Raw genomic sequence first — 26,103 nt, forward strand, 5'->3', positions numbered from 1 at the left:
CTGCACAATGTTCAGCACCATTCGTGACTCCTCAGATACTGAAGCCATCCTTGCCCATATGGAAGAAGACCTGGACAATATTCAGACTTATGCTGATAAGTGGTAAGTAACATTTGCACCATACAAGTGCCAGGCAATGGCCATCTCTAACAAGAGAGATTCCAATCATTTCCCCTTAACATTCAATGGCATTACCATTACTGAATCCCAAACTATCAACATCTTGCGGATTACCATCGACCAGAAACAGAACTTGACAGGCCATATAAATACTGTGGCTACAAAAGCAGGTCAGAGGCTGAAAATTCTGCAGAGAATAATTCAACTCCTGACTCCCAAAGTCTGTCCACCATCTACATGGCACAAATCACGAGTATGATGGAATCGTCTCGACTTTCCTGCATTAGTGCAGCTCCAACAACACTCAAGAATTTCAAAACCATATAGGACAAGCAGTCTGATGCACCCTCCACCATCTTCAACATTTAGTCCCTCCACCCCTGACACCTAGTGATCACTGTGTGTAACGTCTGCAAGATGCACTGGAGCACCTCACCAAGGCTCCTTTGAAGGCACCTTCCAAACCAACGACCTTTACCACCTAGAAGGACAAAGGTAGCAAATGTATGGGAGCACCACAATCTGAAAGTTCCCCTCCAAGCCACTCACCATCCTGACTTGAAACACTATCGCCGTTCCTTAACTATCTCTTGATCAAAATCCTGGAAGTTCCTCCCCGGCAGCACTGTGGGTATACCTACACTGCATGGACTGGAGTGGTTCAAGAAGGCGGCTCACCACCACTTGCCGAGGGGCAATGAAGGAAAGGCAATAAATACTGATCTAGCCAGTCATGTTTATAGCCCGTGAAATAATTTTTCAAAATGGTCTCTGCAATGGCCCCTTCCGTCTATCTTAGGTTATCTTTTTTTTAATTAATTTATGGGATGTGGGTGTCACTGGCCAGACCAGCATTTATTTCCCATCCCTAGTTGCCCTCGGGAAGGTGGTTGGTGAGTGGGCAGTCTTCTTGAACCACTGCAGTCTCTGAGGTACACCCACTGTGCTGTTAGGGAGGGAGGTCCAGGATTTTCAATATCACCATGTGAATGCGCTACTTTATGCAGCATCCTTGTTTTTAGAAATTAACCATCTGGAAAATGATGAGTGCCAACCCCATGTCAACCTTATGGAGTTCCAGTAGATAACGTCACAAAGTGGAGAAGCTGAGCCGAAGTAGAGCTGTATACATTATCTTGCAATCTGTGGACTAATAATTAATCTAAAATAGTCTGTTCCCTGGTTGGCTCCATAACATATTGCTCAAAGAAACAATCCCTCATGCACTCTATGAAATCTCCCTCGAGGCTACACTTGCCAATTTGACTAGTCTAGTCTATATGCATTGGACTAAATGGAAAATTACTGAAACTGAGATATCCCAAAATTCTGAAGTTTACACTCTAAATGATCTCTCATTGATTTTTCTGTAGTTAATTGTCATTGGAAGTGCTGCTGTAGTTATAAACTTGAACCTTCTTTGTTTGTACATGTACATTCTGATGTTGTGAATAAATACTTCTTTCTGACTGCCATAAAGCAATGAACTGATTAGTTGTAGGCACAGTACGATAGATAATAATTAACATTTTCTTTAAAATAAAAATTCAAAGAGTGTCAGTTGATAATACTCTCACATCTGAGCCACAAGCTTCCAGGTTCAAGTCCCACGTCAATCTACACTGTCACTCAAGTGTAGTAATGAGGGAGTGCAGGACTATTGGAGATGAGACAATAAAATGAGGCTCCATCTACCTACGCTGGTGGATGACACTTTTTCAAAGAAAATCAGGGAAGTTATCCCCAGTGTCATGGCCAATATTTCTCCATCAATCAATATTAAAAAAAAGATTACCTGGTCATTATACTGCTGCTTGTGGGAGTCTGTGCAAATTGGCTACCTACATTTCCTACATTACAACAATGATTACACTTCAAATGTGTTTCATTAGTTGTAAAGTACGTTCAGGGCTCCAGTGGTCATGAAAAGAACCAGGGGTGGGATTCTCCATCAGCGACGCCGGAATCGTGAAATATCATCGGGCGGAGAATTCGGCGTCAACTGAAAATGGAGTTATCGCCGGGCGGAAAATGAAATGCAATGCTCAGGTGCCTCAACAGCGGCATGAATGCTTTCTACACGTGGGCATGCAAATGGTACAGTAAACACCACTGGCATATCATAAACCGGCCCCATCCGACAATTTCCTGGCCTTTCAAGAAGCTCCACCTCTGCCAAGAGGAAATATCAACGGCAAGGTTCACTTCTGGAATTTAAAATTAGGACACAGGCGCCGTGGTTGCTGAGGGAGGGGTAATGAAAAATGCCCAATATCGCTATAGTGTGCTGACAGTTGTGCCATTGTCAGTTGGCTGGGGACATCTGCCAGGACTGGGGGGAGTAGTGGGGGAGCCCAGGAGGTGGGACGTGGTGTCGGGGCGGGTGGGCTCGGACCACCATTTCCGCAGACTGCAAGGCACCATGTGACTGCACATGCCACTGACTGCCCACTGTGAACTTAGCACCATCGGTTGTATGGGTGCCCCCCCAGGCCACCGCACACCACCCCCCCTCCCCCAAGTACCCCCTGGCCCCAGCCGACCCATCAAGGGATGGGCATGCTCCAGCCAACCAGTGCCATCATCTTGGCTGGGATGAGGGTTGGAATGCATTGGAATTATGCGAGTTCTATGTGGCACTGATGCTAGCCCATTAACAGGACCTGAATCGCTCCAGGACTGGCACCGTTTTCATCCACATAGAACACTCACGATTCAGTCTCGGCGTCAGCACTTAGTCTCTCAAACAGAGCATTCCGCTGCATTTCTTTCTTTCAGAATTGTCCAATTCTTAAATCCAACAAAAATAGATCTATAATAAAGATGTTTCTTTCATCACCTAACAGTGCAACAAATGGTGTTCTGTAATTTCAAGAAGGAATTAGATATAGCTCTTGGTGCTAAAGCGATGAAGGGATATGGAGGGGTAAGGCTGGATCAGGGTATTGAACTTGATTAGCCTCCATGATCATAGTGAATGGCGGAGCAGGCTCAAAAGGCCGAATGGCCTCCTCCTGCTTCTATTTTCTATGTATGTTTCTATGTAATTGTTGCACTGAATATTCACAAATGAGGTTGATTAATGAAAATAAAATATTTAATTGAATTCTCTGCAGAATGTAACTTTGTAATATAATTATCATATCCACATTATTGATACATAATTTTATGATAGTTAAAGTGTTTTTTCTGTTTATTTTACCATCAAGCACGTATTCCTACCTTTCTGGCATTTCTTGCATTGTTGCTGGGATCAGCACATCTGTCAGGACCTTGGGGGAAATATGAAGGAATATAACACTTTTATTTTACTCAAAAGCAGGCGAATTTTACAGATCACCAGCATATCTGGAACAAATATCTTCAAATTCTATGAAGGCATAGTTAACAAGCTATCAGTGAAAAATTACAAACCTCTGGACCTAAGTTCTGGAAGGTCATGTATCAACAGCCAATTTTAATATGTGATGGAGATGTCTTCTTTGACTACATTGATCTCATGTTCTTCATGCATGAATGATTATTTTTTAATTTGAGCATGTGAGCAGTCACCAGTTGCACCCATTTACTTCAGTTTGAGACATTTTCCAAATTATGCTGGGTTTTTTTTACTGGCATAAAGGTACCAGTATGTGTTTTAAAACTTTCCAAATATTTTTAAAAATCATTTACTAAAAAACTGACCAGCATACACCAATTAAACCAGTAAATAGAAAGTACAATTATCTGTGATTTAAAATCAAGGTTCTCACATGTGGTGGACTCGACACTTCGATTAAAATGCTTTATATTTTTGTCAAAAATCCATTTCCAGCTTTAATAATATAACTTACTGTACCAGTTTATCACCCTTGAGTACATCACTTAATGTTTAATAACACAAGGAAGAAAATATAATTTGTTATGCTGACTGATAGCACTGGTTCATGGGTGATTTTAGGCAGACATCTGAACCACAATATGACTTGAAAAACAGCACTGCTTCAAGTGTGATTTGTGCCCAAATTGCCGATCACACCTAAAGTGGAAATTCTAACCTTAAGACTAGTTGGACAGAATTCTGGATTGCAACACCTTCCCGTGCTACAAGGGAGTTAACTGGGTCACACTTACAGCATGCTTCACCTTTTATATGTATCTGATTTATTTATTTTATACTCACTTTGTAGAGTATGGAGTCACATACGCAGAATATATCAATGATGACAGGGTTCTCCAGCAATGGAAGAAGATGGTCAGGCATCCCTTGCCAAAAGTGTAATAAAAAGTTCTGAATCTGAAAACCATGTCCGACAGAATACATTTATCATACCTTTTGGATTCAGTGTTCTTTTAATGTTTCTTAGGCATGCATAACGAAAGTCAGACAATAACTGATAGTTTTATAATCTCACCTCTTCAAAGTTTCCATTGATTGCATTATCCAAGATGCATTGGCAATGAGTTTTGTACATCATAATTAGTGTGTCTACCTGTGTTGAAACAAATTACTGTTAATTATATTAGGATGACAGTCTGGAATTCTTCCCTAACACCTCACACTTACTCAATGTTTAAGCTCTCACTGCTGGGTGTCCTGTGGTTGCAGCTGTAACCAGGTAGGTATATAATGGCCCCGATCAATTCAACAAGTATTTGAGGGAATTACGAGTGATGAACTTATGAGATCCCCCGCTGCCCCCTTGTCCCATCCCTGGAGGTTTAGGGGGCAGGATGTGATTCACACATGGCAGGAACCTAAACCCACTCAGTGGTGAGTTCAAACAGTCCCTATTTTTGCTGGAGTAAAAATCCGGTTCAATAAATCAAAATAAAGTGGTAATACAGTATTTTAAAATAACTGATAAACAACTGTAATTGAGTGTTTAAGGATTCATCCACTACTATTTCCAAGAATAATTTCCAGTCCGTTTTCTTCTTCTTTGCATTTCCAAAGGGATTGGGCCATAACTTCGGAGCTCCTCGATCTGGATGTCGAAAATACTCTGGGGAATCCCTGCCAGAATGTTAAAGGTGAGGGTTTGCATGGCAATTGCCCAGAAACACTAACTTCCCCAAGACAATTGCGTTAGGAACAGTCCAAGAATGTGATGTCTTAATAATATCCTTTATTGTCACAAGTAGGCTTACATTAACACTGCAATGAAGTTACTGTGAAAAGCCCCTAGTTGCCAAATTCAGGCGTCTGTTCGGGTACACAAAGGAGAATTCAGAATATCCAATTCATCTAACAGCACATCTTTTGGGACTTGTGGGAGCAAACCGGAGCACCTGGAGGAAACCCAGGCACACACAGAGAGAACGTGCAGACTCCACACAGACAGTGACCCAAGCTGGAAATCGAACAGTGCTATCCACAGTGCTACTGTGTCACCCTGGTTCTGCTAGTGTTACACTAGTGGTCCCTAAGAAAATGTTAGAAATATTAAAATCCTCTTCTAACTTCTGGGTAACTATTTTAAAAACCCAGACTAATAGCCCAAAAGGATTCACCCACACCCCGACCCTCCCACGGGGCTCCACCCCAGACATTACTCTCTGCCCCCCCTCTCCCCAGCGGACTCCTCTCATACTCCGGACTACATCCCCCCCCCCACCCCCAAAGTTTTCTCCATCACCAGGACCCCCTAAGGATTACCTCCCAGGAGCCCACACCCCTCACCCTGACACAAACTCCCCTCCCCTCCCCCGGTTCCAATTCCACCTGCGTACCTGAACCCCAGACCCGATCTGTGGACCCGAGCTAACACCCCGTCCTGACCCCAAAACTCCAACCCACCCACCCCACACCCCTCTGACCTGCCCCAGCTCCCCGACCTCCAACCACCACCCCCACACCCAAACTGCCATCATTCAAATTTTTCCAGGATTGACACTGGAGCTGCACCTTATGGTCTCAATTATATTGGATTTATTGTATCGAGTCTCAGAGTAGTTATCAGCTCACAAACCTTCCCCTGGATACTGACCACTCTAGCGTAGGCGCTAAGATTACAGAACATAAAAATAGAAAATGCTGGTAAACCAACCAGCATCTGTGAAGAGAGAAACAGAGTTAATGCTCTGCATCTGAGACTTCGGTTCAGAATCACGTTGGATTCAAAATGTTAAATCTGGGCACGATTCAGTCACCGCGTTACACCCGGCACAAAGTCAGTGACAATGGATGAATTTTGCAGGAGCCCCAAATCAGGCTCTGCACCGGGCCAACCGCGAGTCACCCAACTCGCTGCCCCCGGTGCAATTTGGATCACGCCCTCACTGGGTGATTCAGGTCAGCATAATTAAATACCCAGACACCACTCACCTGCAGCCCAGTCAACGGCGGCACCTGCAAGACCTCGACTGGGCGCCGTTTAGCACTGGTTTCTACAAACGTGGACCTGGCATGACTACCTTGCGATTAGGTTTCACAGGCCATTAAAGATCCCCTGGTGGTTGTGGACAGGCCAAGTGGTACCCTGGCACTCCCCCGGTACCTGGGTGCATTGGTACTATCAACCTGGCACTCTGGCAGTGGCGCCCTCATGTTGCCAGGATGACTTGGTGGCACTGCCACGGTGCTAGGTTGCTTCCACGTTGCTTGGCTGACAGAGACAAGGTGCCCAGGTGCCAAGTTGGCATTGCCAGGGACCGGAGGCAGCTTGCCTATTAGAAGGGATCTGAAAAGAGGTTCCAGGTGCCACTAGAAAGTTATGGGGGGGAGGCTCCAGAAAGTTGAGGAAGGGTGACTAAAAGGGGGGTGTAGAAATTGGGGCTGCCACCCAAAATGGTGCCCTAACCTGCGAGGAGCTGGTGCTGCTGGCGAGATCTGCTCGCCAGTGTGGGGAATCACTAAAGTATGGGGCGAAATTCTCCCGAAACGGCGCGATGTCCGCCGGCTGGCGCCCAAAACGGCGCCAATCAGACGGGCATCGCGCCGCCCCAAAGGTGCGGAATGCTCCGCATCTTTGTGGGCCGAGCCCCAACATTGAGGGGCTAGGCCAACGCCGGAGGAATTTCCGCCCCGCCAGCTGGCAGAAACGGCCTTTGTTACCCCGCCAGCTGGCGCAGAAATGACATGTCGGGGCAGTGCATGCACGGGAGCGTCAGCGGCCGCTGACAGTTTCCCGCGCATGCGCAGTGGAGGGTGTCTCTTCCGCCTCCGCCATGGTGGAGACCGTGGCGGAAGCGGAAGGGAAAGAGTGCCCCCACGGCACAGGTCCGCCCGCGGATCGGTGGGCCCCGATCGTGGGCCAGGCTACTGTGGGGGCACCCCCTGGGGTCAGATCGCCCCGCGCCCCCCCCAGGACCCTGGAGCCCGCCCGCGCCACCTTGTCCCGCCAGTAAATAGGTGCTTTAATTTACACCGGCGGGAGAAGCAATTTATCGGCGGGACTTCGGCCCATCCGGGCCGGAGAATCGAGCGGGGGGGCCTGCCAACTGGCACGGCGCGATTCGCGCCCCCGCCGAATCTCCGGTGACGGAGACTTCGGCAACCGGCGGGGGCGGTATTCACGGCAGCCCCCGGCGATTCTCCGACCCGGCGGGGGGTCCCATGACGCCCATGGTCTCAGCATGGAGAAACTCTCCAAGACCCATAAAACCGACAAAGTGCCAAGAAATACTCCGCCAAATGATCCCAGAAACGGACTTTGTTTTATGTCTGCTGAATCGTGCCCTCTATTCTCGCTTCACAGATATGGCTGGACCTGCTGAGTTTTTCTATTTTTATTTTAGATTGCCAGTATCCATAGGATTTTGTTTTCAATCACAGAATGTAACTGAGTCCACAATAAATCAAGGCAGCAGCCTACACCATGCATCACAACAGCACACTACATTAAGGTCCTAAATATGGGAATCTCAATGTATTTTATTTAAATGAAGTAAAGCTCAAGTCTGCTCTTCATTTTTAAATGCTCCAATTAAGTGATGGCAATACTCAATCAAGACACTTAATACTGTAGCCACCTGGGTTGGCCAACTCCCGATGTAAAATGGAGAACAGCAAAGGCTGCAGGGAAATTCTGCCTGCCAGCAGGTGCAAGTTTACTGTGTATTAAACTCTGCAAAAGCCCAGACAGCATCGATACAAGCAGCCATCTGCATAATAATGTAGCAGCCATCTACATACTGATGAGTGATCCCCGGGAACAATTGGAACATTTGGGACAAACAAAGCTAAGCCAGACTCCCCGGCGCCAGCAGGAGCCAACACAAAAGAGGTTAACAAACACCTCAAGACCGCCCATCGATCAGGGAACCGCTCCAGTATTGGAGAAATCGAACCAAGCGATTGGAACGAAGTCCAATCACCTGGAACCGGGTACAGGGTCCGCCCCGAAAGGCGGGAAGCCCCTGGGGACTATAATGTTAAGCCCCCAAGTTTGAATCTTTCTTCTTGACCGGGTCACTCAGCAACGCGAACCAACCTTGACCGTGACCGGTTCAACTGCCGCTGAGATCCAGTAAGTCTTAAGTCAACGCTCGCTACGAGATAGGCACTCCTAGCTACCAATCCGTACCAACTTCGAATCCCGCAGACTCAGAACCTGAACGAAAGGCCATTTGTTCCCCTGACCTGGTCAGCCAGTCCGAAGCTAAGTATAGGCCTGTTAGAACTAGAAGTAGCTTAGACGTAGAATTTGTGCATGAGTAGCGATTACTGTGTATAATAAATGTGCTTTGATTTAAATCTTACTAATCGGTGTTTTGAGTTATTGATCATTACTTGAACTTGAACCTCGTAAAGATACCCGGCGACTCGAGAGCAAAGGTTATAAAACAGAGCCAATTGAACCAACCAAAAGTTAGCAACAATACATTGACACTGGAGAACCAAAGTGGTTGATATTGTCTTGGAAATAAATATTCACATAAAAACAATGCTTTATGAGGATAATTAAAATTTGTAAAGACTGCATATTAACAGTTTATTTGTTGTATGCAACTTGGAGTAATGAACATTCAATATGAACACCCAGAGCTCTGCACACTCAGCAAGCAGATAGGGGAAAAATGAATCAGCTTTTAGTATTGTTTCCCAACTGCAGATTGTAGGTTGTCGTCAATGTAAGTTAAGGTGAAAAATAGCTGTTTATTTTTCTCAAGTGACCTGCTATGGTTTGTTCTCCTGCCAGTCACATTCTCCTCCCTCTTCTCCCACCTACTTATTCTCTCCCCTATCTTCTTTGCTCCCCTTTCTTCTCTTCCTGCGCCGAAGGCCGACAACAAGACCATCCATGACTGCAATAAACTGTTTGCGAAGCAGACAGAAGCAACACCACCACAAAGCTGATCCCAGATATCAGAATTAATCTGCAAAATTGAAAAAATAGCCAACAATTTTAACCAAGTCCAAAAGTTAACCAGCAGCCCAAGAGGGAAGAAGAAGCAGCTAACCTATGTGGAGGGGTGAGTCCTTTAAATATCGCTTCTGCACAGGCCTAGCTGACAATTAATTTTTGCTCACGTTTATTGCATGGCAAGTTGGATGCAGACCTTTTTATGACAGCCAGCATAAGTACCTTAACTAAATATTGGAATGAGCTTTCTGAATCATTCTGGAGAATGCCCTAGACACAAATAAATCAACCCGGCCCAATCTGGTACGTGGTTCACATGCAATGCAGGCACCTGAAAAATCAGCAAGGGTGTGGTTCAATTTCTAGGCATACATGTGCACATTTTAAAGACTGATAGAACACTTAGAGTCATTAAGTCATAGAATCATACAGCACAAAGAAGGTCCTTCGGCCCATCGCGTCTGCGCCGGTCAAAAACAACCATCTAACTGTTCGAATTCCATTTTCCAACAATTGGCCATAATCTTGTATGCCTTGGGATCACAAGTGCACATCTAAATGCTTCTTAAATGTTATCAGGGTCTCTGCCTCCACCACCCTTTCAGGCAGCAAATTCCAAGCTCTCACTACCCTCTGGGTAAAAAGGTTTTCCCTCACATCCCCTCTAAACCCCTTACATTACCTAAAATCTATGGGGTGGGATTCTTCCGTAATCGGCAAAGCGGGCAACTCCAGCGGGACAGAGTGGCGTGAACCACTCCGGCGTCGGGCCACCCCAAAGGTGCGGAACCCTCCGCACCTTCAGGAGCTAGGCCCGCCCCGGAGTAGTTTGCGCCCCGCCGGCCGGCGGGAAAGGGTCTTGGCGCCACGCCAACCGGCCCTCTGCCGGCCGGCGTGAGTTGGCACACGTGCGGGAGCGCCAGCGTGTGCTGACGTCAATCCCGCGCATGTGCAGAGGGCTTTGTTTCCGCACCGAGAATGGCGGACCGGTACAACCTCCGGTGCGGAGAATAGAGTGCCCCCACGGCACAGGCCCGCCCGCGGATTGATGGGCCCCGATCGCGGGCCAGGCCACCGTGGGGGCACCTCCCGGGACCAGATCTCCTGCACCCCCCAAAGAACCCCGGAGGCCCCCCGCGCCGCCAGCTCCTGCCGGTAAGGACCTACTCCAATTTACGCCGGCGGGACTGGCAAAAGACGGACGGGACTTCGGTCCATCGCGGGCCGGAGAATTCGGGCAGCCCCGGGGCCCATTGAGTCGCGCCGGACCCAGTCATTCTCCGAGGCGGGCGGCGCGACTCATGCCGGGCCGATTTTTGGGGGGCCAGAGAATTTGGAGGACGACGGGGGTGGGATTCACGCCGACAACCGGCGATTCTCCGACCCGGCGGGGGGTCGGAGAATCCCGCCCATGGTCCTTGTCATTGACCCCTCCACCAAGGGGAAAAGTTTCTTCTTGTCTACTCTATCAAGCCCCTCATAATTTTATACATCTCAATCATCTCCCCCCTCAGTCTCCTATGCTCCAAGGAAAACAATACAAGTGTATCCAATCTCTCTTCATAACCAACACTCTCCAGCCCAGGCAACATCCTGGTAATTCTCCTCTGCACCCTTTCCAATGCTGTCACATCCCTCCTATAATGTGGATTCCAGAACTGCACACAATACTCTAGCAGTGGCCTAACAAACATTTTATACAGAGCCAGCATAACATAGAACATAGAACATAGAACATAGAATGATACAATGGGGCAGCACGGTAGCATAGCGGTTAGCGCAATTGCTTCACAGCTCCAAGGTCCCAGGTTCGATTCCCGGCTGGGTCACTGTCTGTGCGGAGTCTGCACGTTCTCCCCGTGTGTGCGTGGGTTTCCTCCGGGTGCTCCGGTTTCCTCCCACAGTCCAAAGATGTGCAGGTTAGGTGGATTGGCCATGCTAAATTGCCCTTAGTGTCCAAAATTGCCCTTAGTGTTGGTTGAGTGGGGTTACTGGGTTATGGGGATAGGGTGGTGTGGGATTGGGTAGGGTGCTCTTTCCAAGAGCCGGTGCAGACTCGATGGGCCGAATGGCCTCCTTCTGCACTGTAAATTCTATGGAACTATGGAACTATATACAGGCCCTTCGGCCCACGATGTTGCACCGAAACAAAAAGCCATCTAACCTACACTATGCCATTATCATCCATATGCTGATCCAATAATCTTTTAAATGCCCTCAATGTTGGCGAGTTCACTACTGTTGCAGGTAGGGCACTCCACGGCCTCACCACTCTTTGAGTAAAGAACCTACCTCTGGCCTCTGTCCTATATCTATTACCCCTCAGTTTAAAGCTATGTCCCCTCGTGCTAGCCATTTCCATCCGCGGGAGAAGACTCTCACTGTCCACCCTATCTAACCCCCTGATCATTTTGTATGCCTCTATTAAGTCTCCTCTTAACCTTCTTCTCTCCAACGAAAACAACCTCAAGTCCATCAGCCTTTCCTCATAAGATTTTCCCTCCATACCAGGCAACATCCTGGTAAATCTCCTCTGCACCCACTCCAAAGCTTCCACGTCCTTCCTATAATGCGGTGACCAGAACTGTACGCAATACTCCAAATGCGGCCGTACCAGAGTTTTGTACAGCTGCAACATGACCTCATGACTCCGGTACTCAATCCCTCTACCAATAAAGTCCAACACTCGATAGGCCTTCTTCACAACCCTATCAACCTGGGTGGCAACTTTCAGGGATCTATGTACATGGAGACCTAGATCCCTCTGCTCATCCACACTTCCAAGAACTTTACCATTAGCCAAATATTCCGCATTCCTGTTATTCCTTCCAAAGTGAATCACCTCACACTTCTCTACATTAAACTCCATTTGCCACCTCTCAGCCCAGCTCTGCAGCTTATCTATGTCCCTCTGTAACCTGCTACATCCTTCCACACTGTCGACAACACCACCGACTTTAGTGTCGTCCGCAAATTTACTCACCCACCCTTCTGCGCCCTCCTCTAGGTCATTGATAAAAATGACAAACAGCCCCAGAACAGATCCTTGTGGTACGCCACTTGTAACTGAACTCCATTCTGAACATTTCCCATCAACCACCACCCTCTGTCTCCTTTCAGCTAGCCAATTTCTGATCCACATCTCTAAATCACCCTCAATCCCCAGCCTCCGTATTTTCTGCAATAGCCTACCGTGGGGAACCTTATCAAACGCTTTACTGAAATCCATATACACCACATCAACTGCTCTACCCTCGTCTACCTGTTCAGCCATCTTCTCAAAGAATTCTATAAGGTTTGTGAGGCATGACCTACCCTTCACAAAGCTATGTTGACTATCCCTGATCATATTATTCCTATCTAGGTAATTATAAATCTTGTCTCTTATAATCCCCTCCAAGACTTTACCCACAACAGACGTGAGGCTCACCGGTCTATAGTTGCCTGGGTTGTCTCTACTCCCCTTTTTGAACAATGGGACCACATTTGCTAACCTCCAGTCCTCTGGCACTATTCCTGTAGCCAATGATGACATAAAAATCAAAGCCAAAAGCCCAGCAATCTCTTCCCAGGCCTCCCAGAGAATCCTAGGATAAATCCCATCAGGCCCCGGGGACTTATCTATTTTCAGCCTGTCCAGAATTGCCAACACCTCATCCCTACGTACCTCAATGCCATCTATTCTAATAGCCTGGGTCTCAGCATTCTCCTCCACAACATTATCATTTTCCTGAGTGAATACTGATGAAAAATATTCATTCAGTATCTCGCCTATCTCTTCAGACTCCACACACAACTTCCCATCCCTGTCCTTGACTGGCCCTCCTCTTACCCTAGTCATTCTTTTATTCCTGACATACCTATAGAAAGCTTTTGGGTTTTCCTTGATCCTACCTGCCAAATACTTCTCATGTCCCCTCCTTGCTCGTCTTAGCTCTCTCTTTAGATCCTTCCTCGCTACCTTGTAACTATCCATCGCCCCAACTGAAACTTCACACCTCATCTTCACATAGGCCTCCTTCTTCCTCTTAACAAGAGATTCCACTTCTTTGGTAAACCACGGTTCCCTCGCTCGACGCCTTCCTCCCTGCCTGACCGGTACGTATTTATCCAGAACGCGCACTAGCTGTAGCTTGAACAAGCTCCACTTATCCAGTGTGCCCAACACTTGCAGCCTACTTCGCCAACCTATCCCCCCCAAGTCATGTCTAATGGCATCATAATTGCCCTTCCCCCAGCTATATCTCTTGCCCTGCAGTGTATACTTATCTCTTTCCATCACTAACGTAAACGTCACCGAATTATGGTCACTGTCCCCAAAGTGCTCTCCTACCTCCAAATCCAACACCTGGCCTGGTTCATTACCCAAAACCAAATCCAAAGTGGCATCGCCTCTTGTTGGCCTGTCAACATATTGTGTCAGGAAACCCTCCTGCACACATTGTACAAAAAACGACCCATCTAATGTACTCGAACTATATCTTTTCCAGTCAATATTTGGAAAGTTAAAGTCTCCCATAATAACTACCCTGTTGCTTTCGCTCCTATCCAGAATCATCTTCGCCATCCTTTCCTCTACATCCCTAGAACTATTTGGAGGCCTATAGAAAACTCCCAACAGGGTGACCTCTCCTTTCCTGTTTCTAACCTCAGCCCATACTACCTCGGAAGAAAAGTCCCCATCTAGCACCCTCTCCACCACCGTAATACTGCTCTTGACTAGCAGCGCCACTCCTCCCCTCTTTTGCCTCCTTCTCTGAGCTTACTAAAACACCTAAACCCCGGAACCTGCAACATCCATTCCTGTCCCTGCTCTATCCATGTCTCCGAAATGGCCACAACATCGAAGTCCCAGGTGCCAACCCATGCTGCCAGTTCCCCTACCTTATTTCGTATACTCCTGGCATTGAAGTAGACACACTTCAAACCACCTACCTGAACACTGGCCCCCTCCTGCGACGTCAAATCTGTGCTCCTGACCTCTATACTCTCATTCTCCCGTACCCTAAAACTACAATCCAGGTTCCCATGCCCCTGCTGCATTAGTTTAAACCCCCCCAAAGAGCACGAACAAATCTCCCCCCCAGGATATTTGTGCCCCTCAGGTTCAGATGTAGACCATCCTCTCTGTAGAGGTCCCACCTTCCCCAGAAAGAGCCCCAGTTATCCAGAAATCTGAATCCCTCCCGCCTGCACCATCCCTGTAGCCACGTGTTTAATTGCTCTCTCTCCCTATTCCTCATCTCATTATCACGTGGCACGGGCAACAACCCAGAGATAACAACTCTGTTTGTTCTCGTTCTGAGCTTCCATCCTAGCTCCCTGAAAGCCTGCCTGACATCCTTGTCCCCTTTCCTACCTATGTCGTTAGTGCCAATGTGGACCACGACTTGGGGCTGCTCCCCCTCCCCCTTAAGGACCCGGAAAACACGATCCGAGACATCACGTACCCTTGCACCTGGGAGGCAACATACCAAACGTGAGTCTCTCTCGCTCCCACAAAATCTCCTATCCGTGCCCCTGACTATCGAGTCCCCAATTACTAATGCTCTACTCCTCTCCCCCATTCCCTTCTGAGCAACAGGGACAGACTCCGTGCCAGAGGCCCGTACCCCATGGCTTACCCCTGGTAAGTCCCCCCCCCACACAAGTATCCAAAGCGGTATACTTGTTACTCAGGGGAACGACCGCAGGGGATCCCTGCACTGAGTGCTTCTTCCCAGTCCCGCTAACAGTTACCCATCTATCTCCAATCTTTGGTGTAACTAATTCCCTGAAGCTGCTATCTATGACCCCCCTCTGCCTCCCGAATGATCCGAAGTTCATCCAACTCCAGCTCCAGTTCCCTAACTCGGTCTTGGAGGAGCTGGAGATGGCTGCACTTCCTGCAGATAAAATCAGCAGGGACACTAACGGCATCCCTCACCTCAAACATCCTGCAGGAGGAACATTGCACTCCCTTCCCTGCCATCCCTCTAACTATCAACCAAGATCTGGCTAATAAATTTTAAAAATTTTAAAAATAAATAATATAATATGGCACTTACCTCACACCAATGGTGACAGCATGAAGACTTTTAAATATACAATCAAAACCTCAAGCATTTATTACTGCCACCTGTTCAAAATCAATATTTAGCGATGTCAATAACCTCCCTGCTTTTAAACTCTATGCCTTGGCTAAGGCAACTGTGCCATATGCCTTCTTAACCACTATATCCACCGGCTCTGCTACCTTAACGGACCTGTGTACATGCACACCAAATTCCCTCTGATCCTCAGTGCTTCCCAGGGTCCTGTTCAGGTGACTTAATGTCCTAAAGCCAAAACCACTCTTTTCAAATGCACAGTTCCCCAGTCCTACATATTTTAGTATTTAACAAATACTTTAGTCACATGGTTTCTCAGTGATAAACTTTTACTGTTCTATATTCATTTGTGAAATGATTTAAATGAATGCGTCCTTTAAGAATATTACCTTCTCCTTTGAGATAGGTCCGTGAAGAAGAAGATGCTGTGCATTGGGGAACTCTGGGAGCAAGGTTCCAGTTTTTGAACTGAGTGAATATTTCCGTGTAAAGCCTCCCTATGAATACAGTAAAAATGTTCAATTAGTTATGTGACAGCATGAAGACTTCTAAATATACAATCAAAACCTCAAGCATTTATTACTGCCACCTGTTCAAAATCAATATTTAGCGATGTCAAAATAAAAGCAATAATTTTAAAATTATATAACAATAGTTTTAGATGCACAGATAATCTATTTTGATTCAACTAGTATTTTGATATATAACTGGGCTAGTCTTGATGCATCAAGTTCTAATCCCTAATTGTTAGCATATTAATCATATTTATTTAAAAGCTTTATTTTATTTCAGTGTAACCCAAATATCAAGGCGATGTCCAATTATAACAGCTTATCCACCTTTCAAATGTTCCTGCCCTGGTTACCAATATACTATGATGGTGTGAGTAAATAGGTTTAAAGCGTTGATAAAGTGAGTTGCATTAAGTCATTCTGTTGGTGAAAAGCTAGTATTACTAACATTTAGATCAAGTTAATGGATGTGCATTATGAACATTTCTGTATCACGTTTCTGATTTGTACATAAATATTTAAAAATTCCTTTTATATCTAGGGACACCTGTTTCTTTTTTAAAAATAAATTTGGAGTACACAATTAATTTTTTCCAACTAAGGGGCAATTTAGCGTGGCCAATCCACCTAGCCTGCACATCTTTGGGTTGAGGGGGCAAAACCCATGCAAACATGGGGAGAATGGGCAAACTCCACACGGACAGTGACCCACAGCCGGGATCGAACCTGGGACCTCGGCACGGACACCTGTTTCTAATGACCATTTAACATTTTGTGAATGATTGCAGTATTGTCTGCTTAATTACCCATGAAGTCTTTAATAATTAACAAATTTGTTCAAAAAACAAGCTTGCATTCTAAATTGGTTATGTTCACCCGTAGAAAGCTGAAGCTGAAAAGGTGAATACATTGTACATTCCGTGTCAAAATCCTACTTTGCCTCCTCACTTTCTGTGATCAAAATTTATAGTTTCAATTTCAAAAATGAAGTTGTTTTAGCTGAACCTGTGTACTTTGTAAATTGAGACATCATTTTTTTTGATGTTTTAATCTAATTTTGTTTGGCAATACATCAATGTACTCAATAAATCACTTGAGAATTACTGAAGGTGAGAAATGAAGAAAAAGCCAAAGAGAGAAGTTTTAAAACCGGCGGATAAATTGCCTGCCCGCTTCAACGGACTTGAAAGATACTATGACACAGTTTAAAGATAGCAAGGAGTTCTGGCTAACATTCTTCCTTCAACCAACATGGGTAGCAATGATTTAATTAATCATAAATCTCACTGTTCTGGGACCTGGCACCAAATGAGGTAGTACTGCAAAGTAATTCACTGTCTATGAAGTATTTTGGAGCTTCCCGAGAGATGTGATAAGGCTATATTAATCGTTCTTCATATTATTCGTTCCTACCAAAACTGCAACCATTTTTATGAATACTTTTATATATTTGCCAGAAATAAACACATGGGAAATCTTTTTGCTACGTTTACAAAGTCACTACACAGAGAAACTAAGGAAATTCATAGCTTCCTCCCAAAGTTAGAATGACTATATTTAGAAAATACGAAGAGAAAGTTAAGGGAATGGACAATATAAGGAGCATGAAAATGTGGTTCATCTAGGAATAAATATATCAGTTAGAACAGGTAGTGTAAAATATATGGTTAACTACACCAGCAGCCAAACAACCAACAAGCTGAGAGTGACAAAAGGTGACTGAAATATGGATTATAAATAGCTGAAGCGCAACACTGCCATTCCATTAGTTACAGTTTTCTAGCCTGAAAATGATCAATTTATCCTGACTTCCTGTTTGCTGTTAGTTAGCCAATCCTCTAGGCATTACCCTCATGACCATGTGTTCTTAGCCTCTGTCGTAACCTTTTATGTGGCACCTTGTTAAACTTCTTTTAGAAATCTAAATACACTATTGGCGGGATTCTCCATCCATTCATGGCAATGGGATTCCCGCTGCAGTGAATGGGAGTTTTGGCTGGACGCCAAATTCTCCATCCTCAGTAGCAGCGGTAGCAGGGAGGACTTGCAACTGAGAATCCCAGGTCGACAACTACTTTTTCTCCTTTATCCACCCTGCATGTTCCACCATTACTTAGTGCCAGGAAAAAGATAAGGAAAATATGTGAATTTCTCAATTGATCTGAAAGCTTTAAAGACTATTATCCTATTGTAACAGTTATGTAGGGCTGGAATTTGGAAAGGGGGAGCAGTAGATGTTAAGTCACTTTCACCTTTGAGTGGGAGAGCTGACTGGTGGTGATTTAACCTAAGATCAAGGGATCAACTTGAGAAGCAACCTCAGGCAAGGGGCAAGGTTGAGAATACTAGCAGCGGTAGTCATGTATATCCTCAGCCACTATGGGAATTGAACCTGTGCTGCTGGTCTTGCTCTGCCTCATGAATCAGCTGCCTAGCCAAGTGAGCTAAACCAACTCCTACCACTTCTAGGGAGGGGAGGAAATTTGAGTATATGAGGCAAAGAGGAAAATATTTGTGAACAGACAGACAGAGACAGAGGAAAAGTGTTGTTGCTGTTTTGTACAGTTGTTCCTGATTATTTAAGGCACACTATTATATTCATCATTTTTGGAGTTGGGTCTGTTTATGTGGGTCTTCGGGCTAAGATGTCATCATTGCTAAAGATATCCTTCTCCCCTTTAAATTATCCAGAATACGTGTTAAAAAGTAATATGAATGAGTGAGCATAAGTGTTTATAAAATATATTCTCAATCAATTGCATTTTTTAAAGCCGATTAAAAATATATCAGAAATACAACACATTCTCTTTCATCTTCTTGGCATTCCTATTTCAGTTTCATTTCTAATAATATATGAGTCAGGATTTAAGCAAAGGTGGTGGCTCCATCCAACAGCCAAAAGGTTGGGGAGAAAGCAGCCTCCGCCAGTCCTGGAAATCACGATCAGACTTTACAGTCAATACGCAATTAATTGCCCAAGGTCATGGCGTCCATTCACATCTCCACCCGCCCAACCTTGAAGCAGATGGCAGGAGGGAGGATGTCCCACCTCCAAGAGCTATCAACCGATCAGAGTGCTGGCCCAGCAGCGCCACTGAAAGCAGTGGTCATTATTGGAAATGCAGCCAGTCCCTGACCAGGAACAGCATTGGATACTGGAGAAACAGTTAAAGGGGGCAGACTTGCGGGCTAGTCAGGCAAGCTTTGGTGAGGGGGTTGGAGGAAGGAGGGTAGCAACTAGGGGGTTGGAGGAAGGAGGGTAGCAACTAGGAAGCCTGGGATGATCAATAGAGGTGGGTAGCACTTTCCACTGTAGGCACCCTCCATGCATCAGAGGCTGTTCGAACAGGAGAGAGGCCCAAGCCCACAATCAGACCATCAGGGTATTCCCTGGCAGCCTAAGCATGTGGGGTGGCAGCACTACTACTTGTAAAATACCAGGAGAAGTGGGAAGAGACCATTAGGTGTCCCTTAGGTTGTCAATAATTTATCTCCTATATTTGTGAAAAATCAATCTTTCTATATTCCTGTATTTTTTCTGATCTGAAGCATACATTATGCAAATACAATGGAAAACACATTATTATTTATTACCAATGATCTCTCCCTGCAGTTAACTCATCCTGATATAGCATTGGATTCTTTTCCTTGAAAATGAAAAAGTAGCCCCTTATTTACATTACAAACATAATTTATATTACCTCAAATGCAACTGGTCCTGAAATATATAGGCAGATGTTGACTTCTGTTTTGTTCTGAAGTTTTTTTTAATGCACCCATGCTTGTGGCACTATAACATGTTCATGGAAGGCCATATGTGCCTGTAAAGCACAATTCCCCACCCCCTCACCCGACTTTGAGCCATCTGTTGTTTTACATATAAAATATATAACAGAATGTGGCAATCATTTATTTTTGATGAAAAATTGTTTACCTTTAACGTCTTCATTGCACATTAACATTGTGTAATATTTACTTAAGCACAGCCACACATGTTTTAAATTCATTATTTACAGTCTTAGCTTTTTGGCTGTTTGTCAATCTCAGTAATTACTGCATGGTGAAATCAATAGCTTTAAATATCTGGTTGTGTACTATGATCTTGAGAAAGAGAGTGTACCCTTGTGTGGAAAGTCTTGTTCGGTCAGTATTACCTTTCTTTTTAGTAATAAAAATGTAGCTGTCCATTTACAGATGATCAGAATAAAGAGATCCAGAGGTTCTTAACATGGCTTTAATTATACATACCTCACTTTTTAGTTTACTTCCTGAAAACCTATGAATAATGAAAAATATTAATTTGTCTTTTATCCAAGACCAATAAGATATGTCTTATAAACCTCAAATGGCTTAAACACAGGTATTATTTCAGTTCCCCCAAGAAGTGTCATGTTTCATTAATATTTGGTGAATTTCTCAAGGGGGATGGGTAGATCTTTTTCACTGTCTCGTTGAAGATTCCACACCTCATTCTTTTATTTATATTGCTTATTTACATTCCATGACGTGTAATGTTCTACACTAGATTTGCATTTTCATAATACAATACATTAAGAAATGCCATTGTGGAACCCATCAACAAAACATATGAATCACACTAAAACTTGAATGTATCGCTTCTCGGCCTTTTGGCTAAGATGAACACGAGGTCAGGTGTAATACCTGGATCTGGTATGTCTCTCTTGTGGGGACTATGGATTGGATTCAACTTGAATTGGTTTTTGGAGCAGGCAAGGAGCTGGATTAGGGGTTTGCCCCTGTCCACACTGAGCTCTGGCTTTGTAACTCTGATAAAGTAATTAAAAAGAAACTTGAATGTACATTTGTAAGTTAATGAGATGCGGGAGAAGGGCATCATTGAGGTTTGACCCACATTTCTCAACAGTTCAATTAAACCAAGAATTGGCAATTTTGTGCCCATAAATACAACATTTCCAATTTGGATGCATTTTGAAATAACATGAAACACATCAAGGCTTTTTTCTACACAAATTATATATTACAAATGAAAGTTTTGGATTGTGTTGCTATTGTAATAAGTAGAGCAGCATTCAGAAGATCAACAGTCCTAAGGCTCAATTGCACTGAGATTTCTCCATTGAGGTAACAAGTAATTGTAATTTAAATCAATAATTTCACGTTTTTCACAAGTGATACAAAATCACTTCAAGGAGGCACTTTACATTGCTTGAATTTCACTCTGACTGCAATGTAACTTTTAATATAAATCTTCACACCGGATTAGCTAGCATAATTGAACAGATCAGAAAGTCCCACATTCAATTCTCAGACTGTGCTGAATTAGTTGATCTTATGCAGAGCTTGGCCTCTGGACCAAGGAAGGTCCAGAGCAGCAATCTAGTAGAAAATGCATATTTGTGAATGTCTCAACATGAATGTTAGAACAGGGTCTGACTCATGACTCTGAAAGAGCACCCTACCTAGGCCCACTGCCCCGTAACCCCACCTAACCTGCACATCCCTGGATTCTAAGGGACAATTTAGCATGGCCAATCCTGCACATCTTTGGACTGTGCCCACACAGACTCAGGGAGAATGTGCAAACTCTACTCGGCTGCCCACTTGCATAAGATCTCAGATGACAAATGGTACTTGCGAAACCACACGCCAATAAAGAAGGAAAATCTTGTTGAGGGGCGATGATTAAAGAGAAAAGTTTAGAAAGTAAAATATACACTGGTAAACTTCAAGTAGATTCTTTTACTTATCTGCTATCCTTTACTTTTTAATATTTAATAAATAGCTCAGTCAGTTCTTCACTATCATTAAAAGGTGTGGCAGGTGACACTAGATACAGCATTTAACACATATTTGCCCAGAGCTTCATTTTCCCTGGGCACAGATCAGTGCCAGATTGTACATTTTCTTCAGAGGGTGGCCTTACCTCAGTGAACTGTATGGGCACTTTGGAAATGGGTGCTTTTTCAGTAGCTAAGAGAAATTCAGTACACTGTACATCTGATGAGGGCCTGTCAATTTAGCAGAAGTGGGGTCACATTTTGCTTCACTATACTTGACAGTTAGATTGTGAATCAGCCATTCAAGTTATGCCGCCAATTGAATATCCATAGGCACCATTAGATGTGTAGTTGAGGAAAATAACATTGATGCATTTAAAGGGAAGTTGCCAAATACACCAGAGAGAGAAAATACTAAAATCTTATTCTGATAGGTAATTGTTTCAAACACATTTTTTTCAGACAATACGCCAGAAGTTCCCGCTCCTCACCACCAGAAGACTTGGAGGGTGCTGTGTGGAGCCGAAACATCAACTCAGACGAGTTGGGCACAATGGGCTATTTCTTTGCTCTGCATTCCATTAATGACAATATAATTGTCCCCCAACTGAGTGCTATTTATTTGTACGACCAGCACAGAGCAACCAAAATTTGCATTTAGTAATGCAGGTGACGCAAAAGTAGCTAAAAGCGTTCTGTTGGATCTCTGTCATTCACCTGCAAAGTGTTCCATCAATATCTAAGAATAGGTTTGTCACAGCCCAGAAACAGATTGGACTTTGTTTGATGTCACAGTTATTGCACTAATCCTGTTAGCTTTCACCTTAGCAAATATAATTTAAGTTAGGATACAGCTGAGTAATAAAGCAAGCTCCTGATTACACTAATAATCATTTTCAACCAAGGCGGAAAATGGTGTTAAACTGATATGTTATGTAGGATAAATTTACCTTGTCAAGCCTTTACCAGAGTAGACCGAATGGTAATATGCACTGCTCTCCTTGATGCCAATTCCATAATAGTGATACCTGCAAGAGAGTGCCACGATTTACAAGTTACCTTTGTTTTAAGCCAATAAGGAAACAAGTTACTACAACATCCATCAAAAGCAATTCCCTTTCGCCTGCATGACCACGAGGCTTTCCACCATCTTATTCCATTGACACATAAGGAACTGGGAAAGGTGACAATAGGTTTGTGACACGAGGGTCAGGATTTGAAGGCAGTGGGTTCCTTCTGACAGAAGCTGATAAAATAACTTGAGAAAGTTGCCGCTGTGAATCAGATAACTTTCCAGAGCGTTTCCCGCTTTGACAAGTCCAAAGTTTATACAACAAATGAAGATGATAACATTCGCAACTGAAAGACGCTGAGTTCACCAATGATATCTAAATGACTTACTTTGAGTGTCCTCTTGTTCCAAGTCTTCTGGTGGTGAGGAGCGGGAACTTCTGGCGTATTGTCTGAAAAAAATGAGATGGTCTAAAAAGTTTTATTTTTGAAGCAATAACACATTGGAAACAAAATATTTATATATTTGCAGGGTGCCTGAAAGAAACCTTGGAAAATGTATTTGCTCGTTGCCATTATATAAAATAGGCAGTTTCAAAAATAGTTGGTTCATTTTAATATTTATTGCACAGCTCGGCTGGCTGGGGATCAAAGTGGAAGATGCGGAAGGTCGGCAGATGTGGTGATGTCGTTCAAATTTAGTCGTGTGGAGCTAGTTACTAATAGTTTCCGATTAAAATCGAGCTCTGATGTTATTCTTTATTGTTGTAAACATTGATGAATAAACATGCCTTACCTTTCCAAAGGTGGCCGCACAGGCTGGCTCCAACTTCTCTTTCCTACAAAAATCTAAATAATGAGCATAGAGGATACATCTGGGTAAACAAACTCCTTCACACACGATGTAGTTTTCTTCCAACCTGACAAGAGCATTAACAAAATATGAATCCGTTAGGTAGGAGCATTAAGCACTTAGCGACAAATCTTAGCCCATGCCCAAAGCAACAGTTATTTGCTTCAGTTTGCTTTAACGAACTGGTCAGCAAGCAATATGACCCATTAAATTTAGCTATTCATAAAATATTTCGTTCTCACGGGGATTTAAAAAAATATACATCCTCAGAGCTGCAGCAGGGCACCGAAGAAGGTTTAACCCAGTAACCGTTCGGCTGTTAGCAGTTTACTCAATACCGAGTCCTTTACCATTGCAGTGTGAGCTGTGTCTGCTTCTTCTTGTCCCTGATGATCTGAGTTATCGTCTTCTTCTGACATTGTTGTTTCCCGCTCAAGAACGCTTTTCCTTCAGAAATACTCCCCTCCTCTTCTTCAGACGATGCGATTTCGTTGCAGTTTTCTGATTCTGGTGGGAACAGCGAAGGGCGCAATTCAGTCCACCTACATTTATTTGTTTCGCTGTTTATGTTACCGAATCGCTGTTTATGTTACCGAAAACATCAAAATTTGCCTCGGCCATCGGCATCTCGGGGTTTGACTCAATAGTGCTGTGATGAACAGCAGTTTGAATTATTTTACATTGTTTGCTGGAGATGGCACATTCCCTTCACCACCTTGTGATGTCGACATGCCATTAATGTCCAAAACAAGTGTAAAATAAGAATTTTGTTTGTATAGATGTTGATTCTATTCAAATACAATAAACTGGCTCTTATTCAAAATCTTAAACCCTAGAGTACAATTGTCGCCTTTTTTTGATGTTTTTTTTACTGCACATAATTATACAGTATTAGGACCGTTCATTATTTTTCAAAAACCACTTCAGGGAATCGGCGTATTTGGCCCAGATAATACTTCGATTCGGGTTTATTTCTAACAATTAACACAATTACATATCGAGGTTGAATTCTTCCTCTGGTTTGTTGTTTTGCTCATTTTTAATAGTGGTCGTGTGATAGCAGCTCAATTAAATGGATTTGTAACTTTAGACCCTGTGCACCTGACTCAAAAGTATGGAGAATGCCACTGATCCCGATCCCAACAAGTGATTTACTGTGTGTATAACAGCACAACTCTTTACCACAGGCTGTAGGTGTGACTGGCAAAATCCCACCTGATTTAATGGCCAGCTCAGTCCCTATCTCCTCCTCTCCACAAACAGACAATGACACCGAGGTCTTCCCCAGCTCTTCCCTGCCGCCGCAATCTTCCGAAAACGAAGCCAAGTGTTCGCCGATCAGAGTCATGTAGGACTCGTCCTGAACCCGAGCCGCTAGCTTGTGCGGAGGCTGCAGGTGAACCACGGATGACCCCTGGGATTCAGGCATCCTCTTCATGGGCATCTTCATGACGAACGTCAGGAGAAGAATATGGACTGCCCGAGTCCCCTTCCCTCCCTCCCCCCCCCCCTCCCCCCTTTGGGATTGGACGCCGAAGGGATCAAATCAAAGACTCATTGATTTCTCCGAAAGGCGGGACGACGATCTATCCCCGGGTCCTCACAACATCCGATGACAAACTCCTCAATCCGATCCTCAATATTCCAATCAGAAAACACTTGGGTTTCATCAGTTTGAGATCGTTCCAGTCAAAGACTGTTGTGCTAAAGCTCCTCTGGTGCAGTGAACCATCCCGAGATTAACAATCTGGAGAGCAGGGGACACAGCTACAATAGCTATTTAAACTCCTCCTAGCACGCCTGTTTGTTTGCACAACGCTGATATCAAAAACGAAGTCTGCAATAACGAGCAGATGGGTGAATTTGATCTGAAGAGCTCTTACTGTGAAGGTGGGCACCTCAACCTTCTTAATTAAACCCACAGTTACGTCCTGGTGATGAATCACGCTTATTTATCATTTAAAGGAAACGTGGAGAGCAGATCCCCCCCCCCCAAAAAAAAAATTATTAATGATTAACTGGAGGGAACAATCATTTCTGATCGTGCTTTTCAGATTCGTGTTTATCATACGTTTTTATATCTGGCCGTAGATAGCTGAACCCATGGTACAAGGATAGAGAGTGGCTTAGACAGAATCAACAAATTACTGACTTTTAAAAAACTTATGCGGAAACATTGTTAATGTTGTCTTTCATGGGAACATTGTTCTGACAGACGATTATCACAGGTGGCAAATTAAAGAGCAAGCAACATACTTCGAATTCATTTCCTATCTTGCTTAATTGATTTTGTATCTACTTTTCACCTTGCCGGGTTCCTCCTATCCATCTGGCTCCATAAAGTACCACTGTGAGTCATTGCTTTTTCCCTTAATGCAAGCTTCACCTACCTTTTCCCCATTATTATTTATTTTTTCTCCTCTGTCATTTTAATTCTACCCATCTTTGGCCTTTTTTGGGTGGCACGGTGGC

The 26,103-nt window shown here is 44.3% G+C and overlaps 1 protein-coding gene across 5 annotated transcripts in view; it reads right to left on the reverse strand.

The window, feature by feature from the left end:
* Positions 1 to 25,067, reverse strand: part of rfx6 (regulatory factor X, 6) — a 128,889-nt gene extending 103,822 nt beyond the window's left edge. For all 5 annotated transcript variants that reach the window (XM_072499409.1, XM_072499412.1, XM_072499411.1 and 2 more), the window contains exons 1-10: positions 24,847 to 25,067; positions 23,982 to 24,138; positions 23,575 to 23,698; positions 23,169 to 23,230; positions 22,718 to 22,795; positions 20,257 to 20,284; positions 15,886 to 15,993; positions 4,515 to 4,592; positions 4,283 to 4,396; positions 3,343 to 3,392 (exon numbers count right to left, since the gene is read on the reverse strand). In XM_072499409.1, the coding sequence (XP_072355510.1) occupies positions 3,343 to 3,392; positions 4,283 to 4,396; positions 4,515 to 4,592; positions 15,886 to 15,993; positions 20,257 to 20,284; positions 22,718 to 22,795; positions 23,169 to 23,230; positions 23,575 to 23,698; positions 23,982 to 24,138; positions 24,847 to 25,060 (1,013 nt within the window). In that variant the 5' untranslated portion in view covers positions 25,061 to 25,067. The remainder of the gene's footprint in view (positions 1 to 3,342; positions 3,393 to 4,282; positions 4,397 to 4,514; positions 4,593 to 15,885; positions 15,994 to 20,256; positions 20,285 to 22,717; positions 22,796 to 23,168; positions 23,231 to 23,574; positions 23,699 to 23,981; positions 24,139 to 24,846) is intronic.
* Between the last annotated feature and the right edge of the window lie 1,036 nt (positions 25,068 to 26,103).

The sequence above is a fragment of the Scyliorhinus torazame genome, chromosome 4, assembly GCF_047496885.1.
Source record: "Scyliorhinus torazame isolate Kashiwa2021f chromosome 4, sScyTor2.1, whole genome shotgun sequence".
Taxonomy (NCBI): domain Eukaryota; kingdom Metazoa; phylum Chordata; class Chondrichthyes; order Carcharhiniformes; family Scyliorhinidae; genus Scyliorhinus; species Scyliorhinus torazame.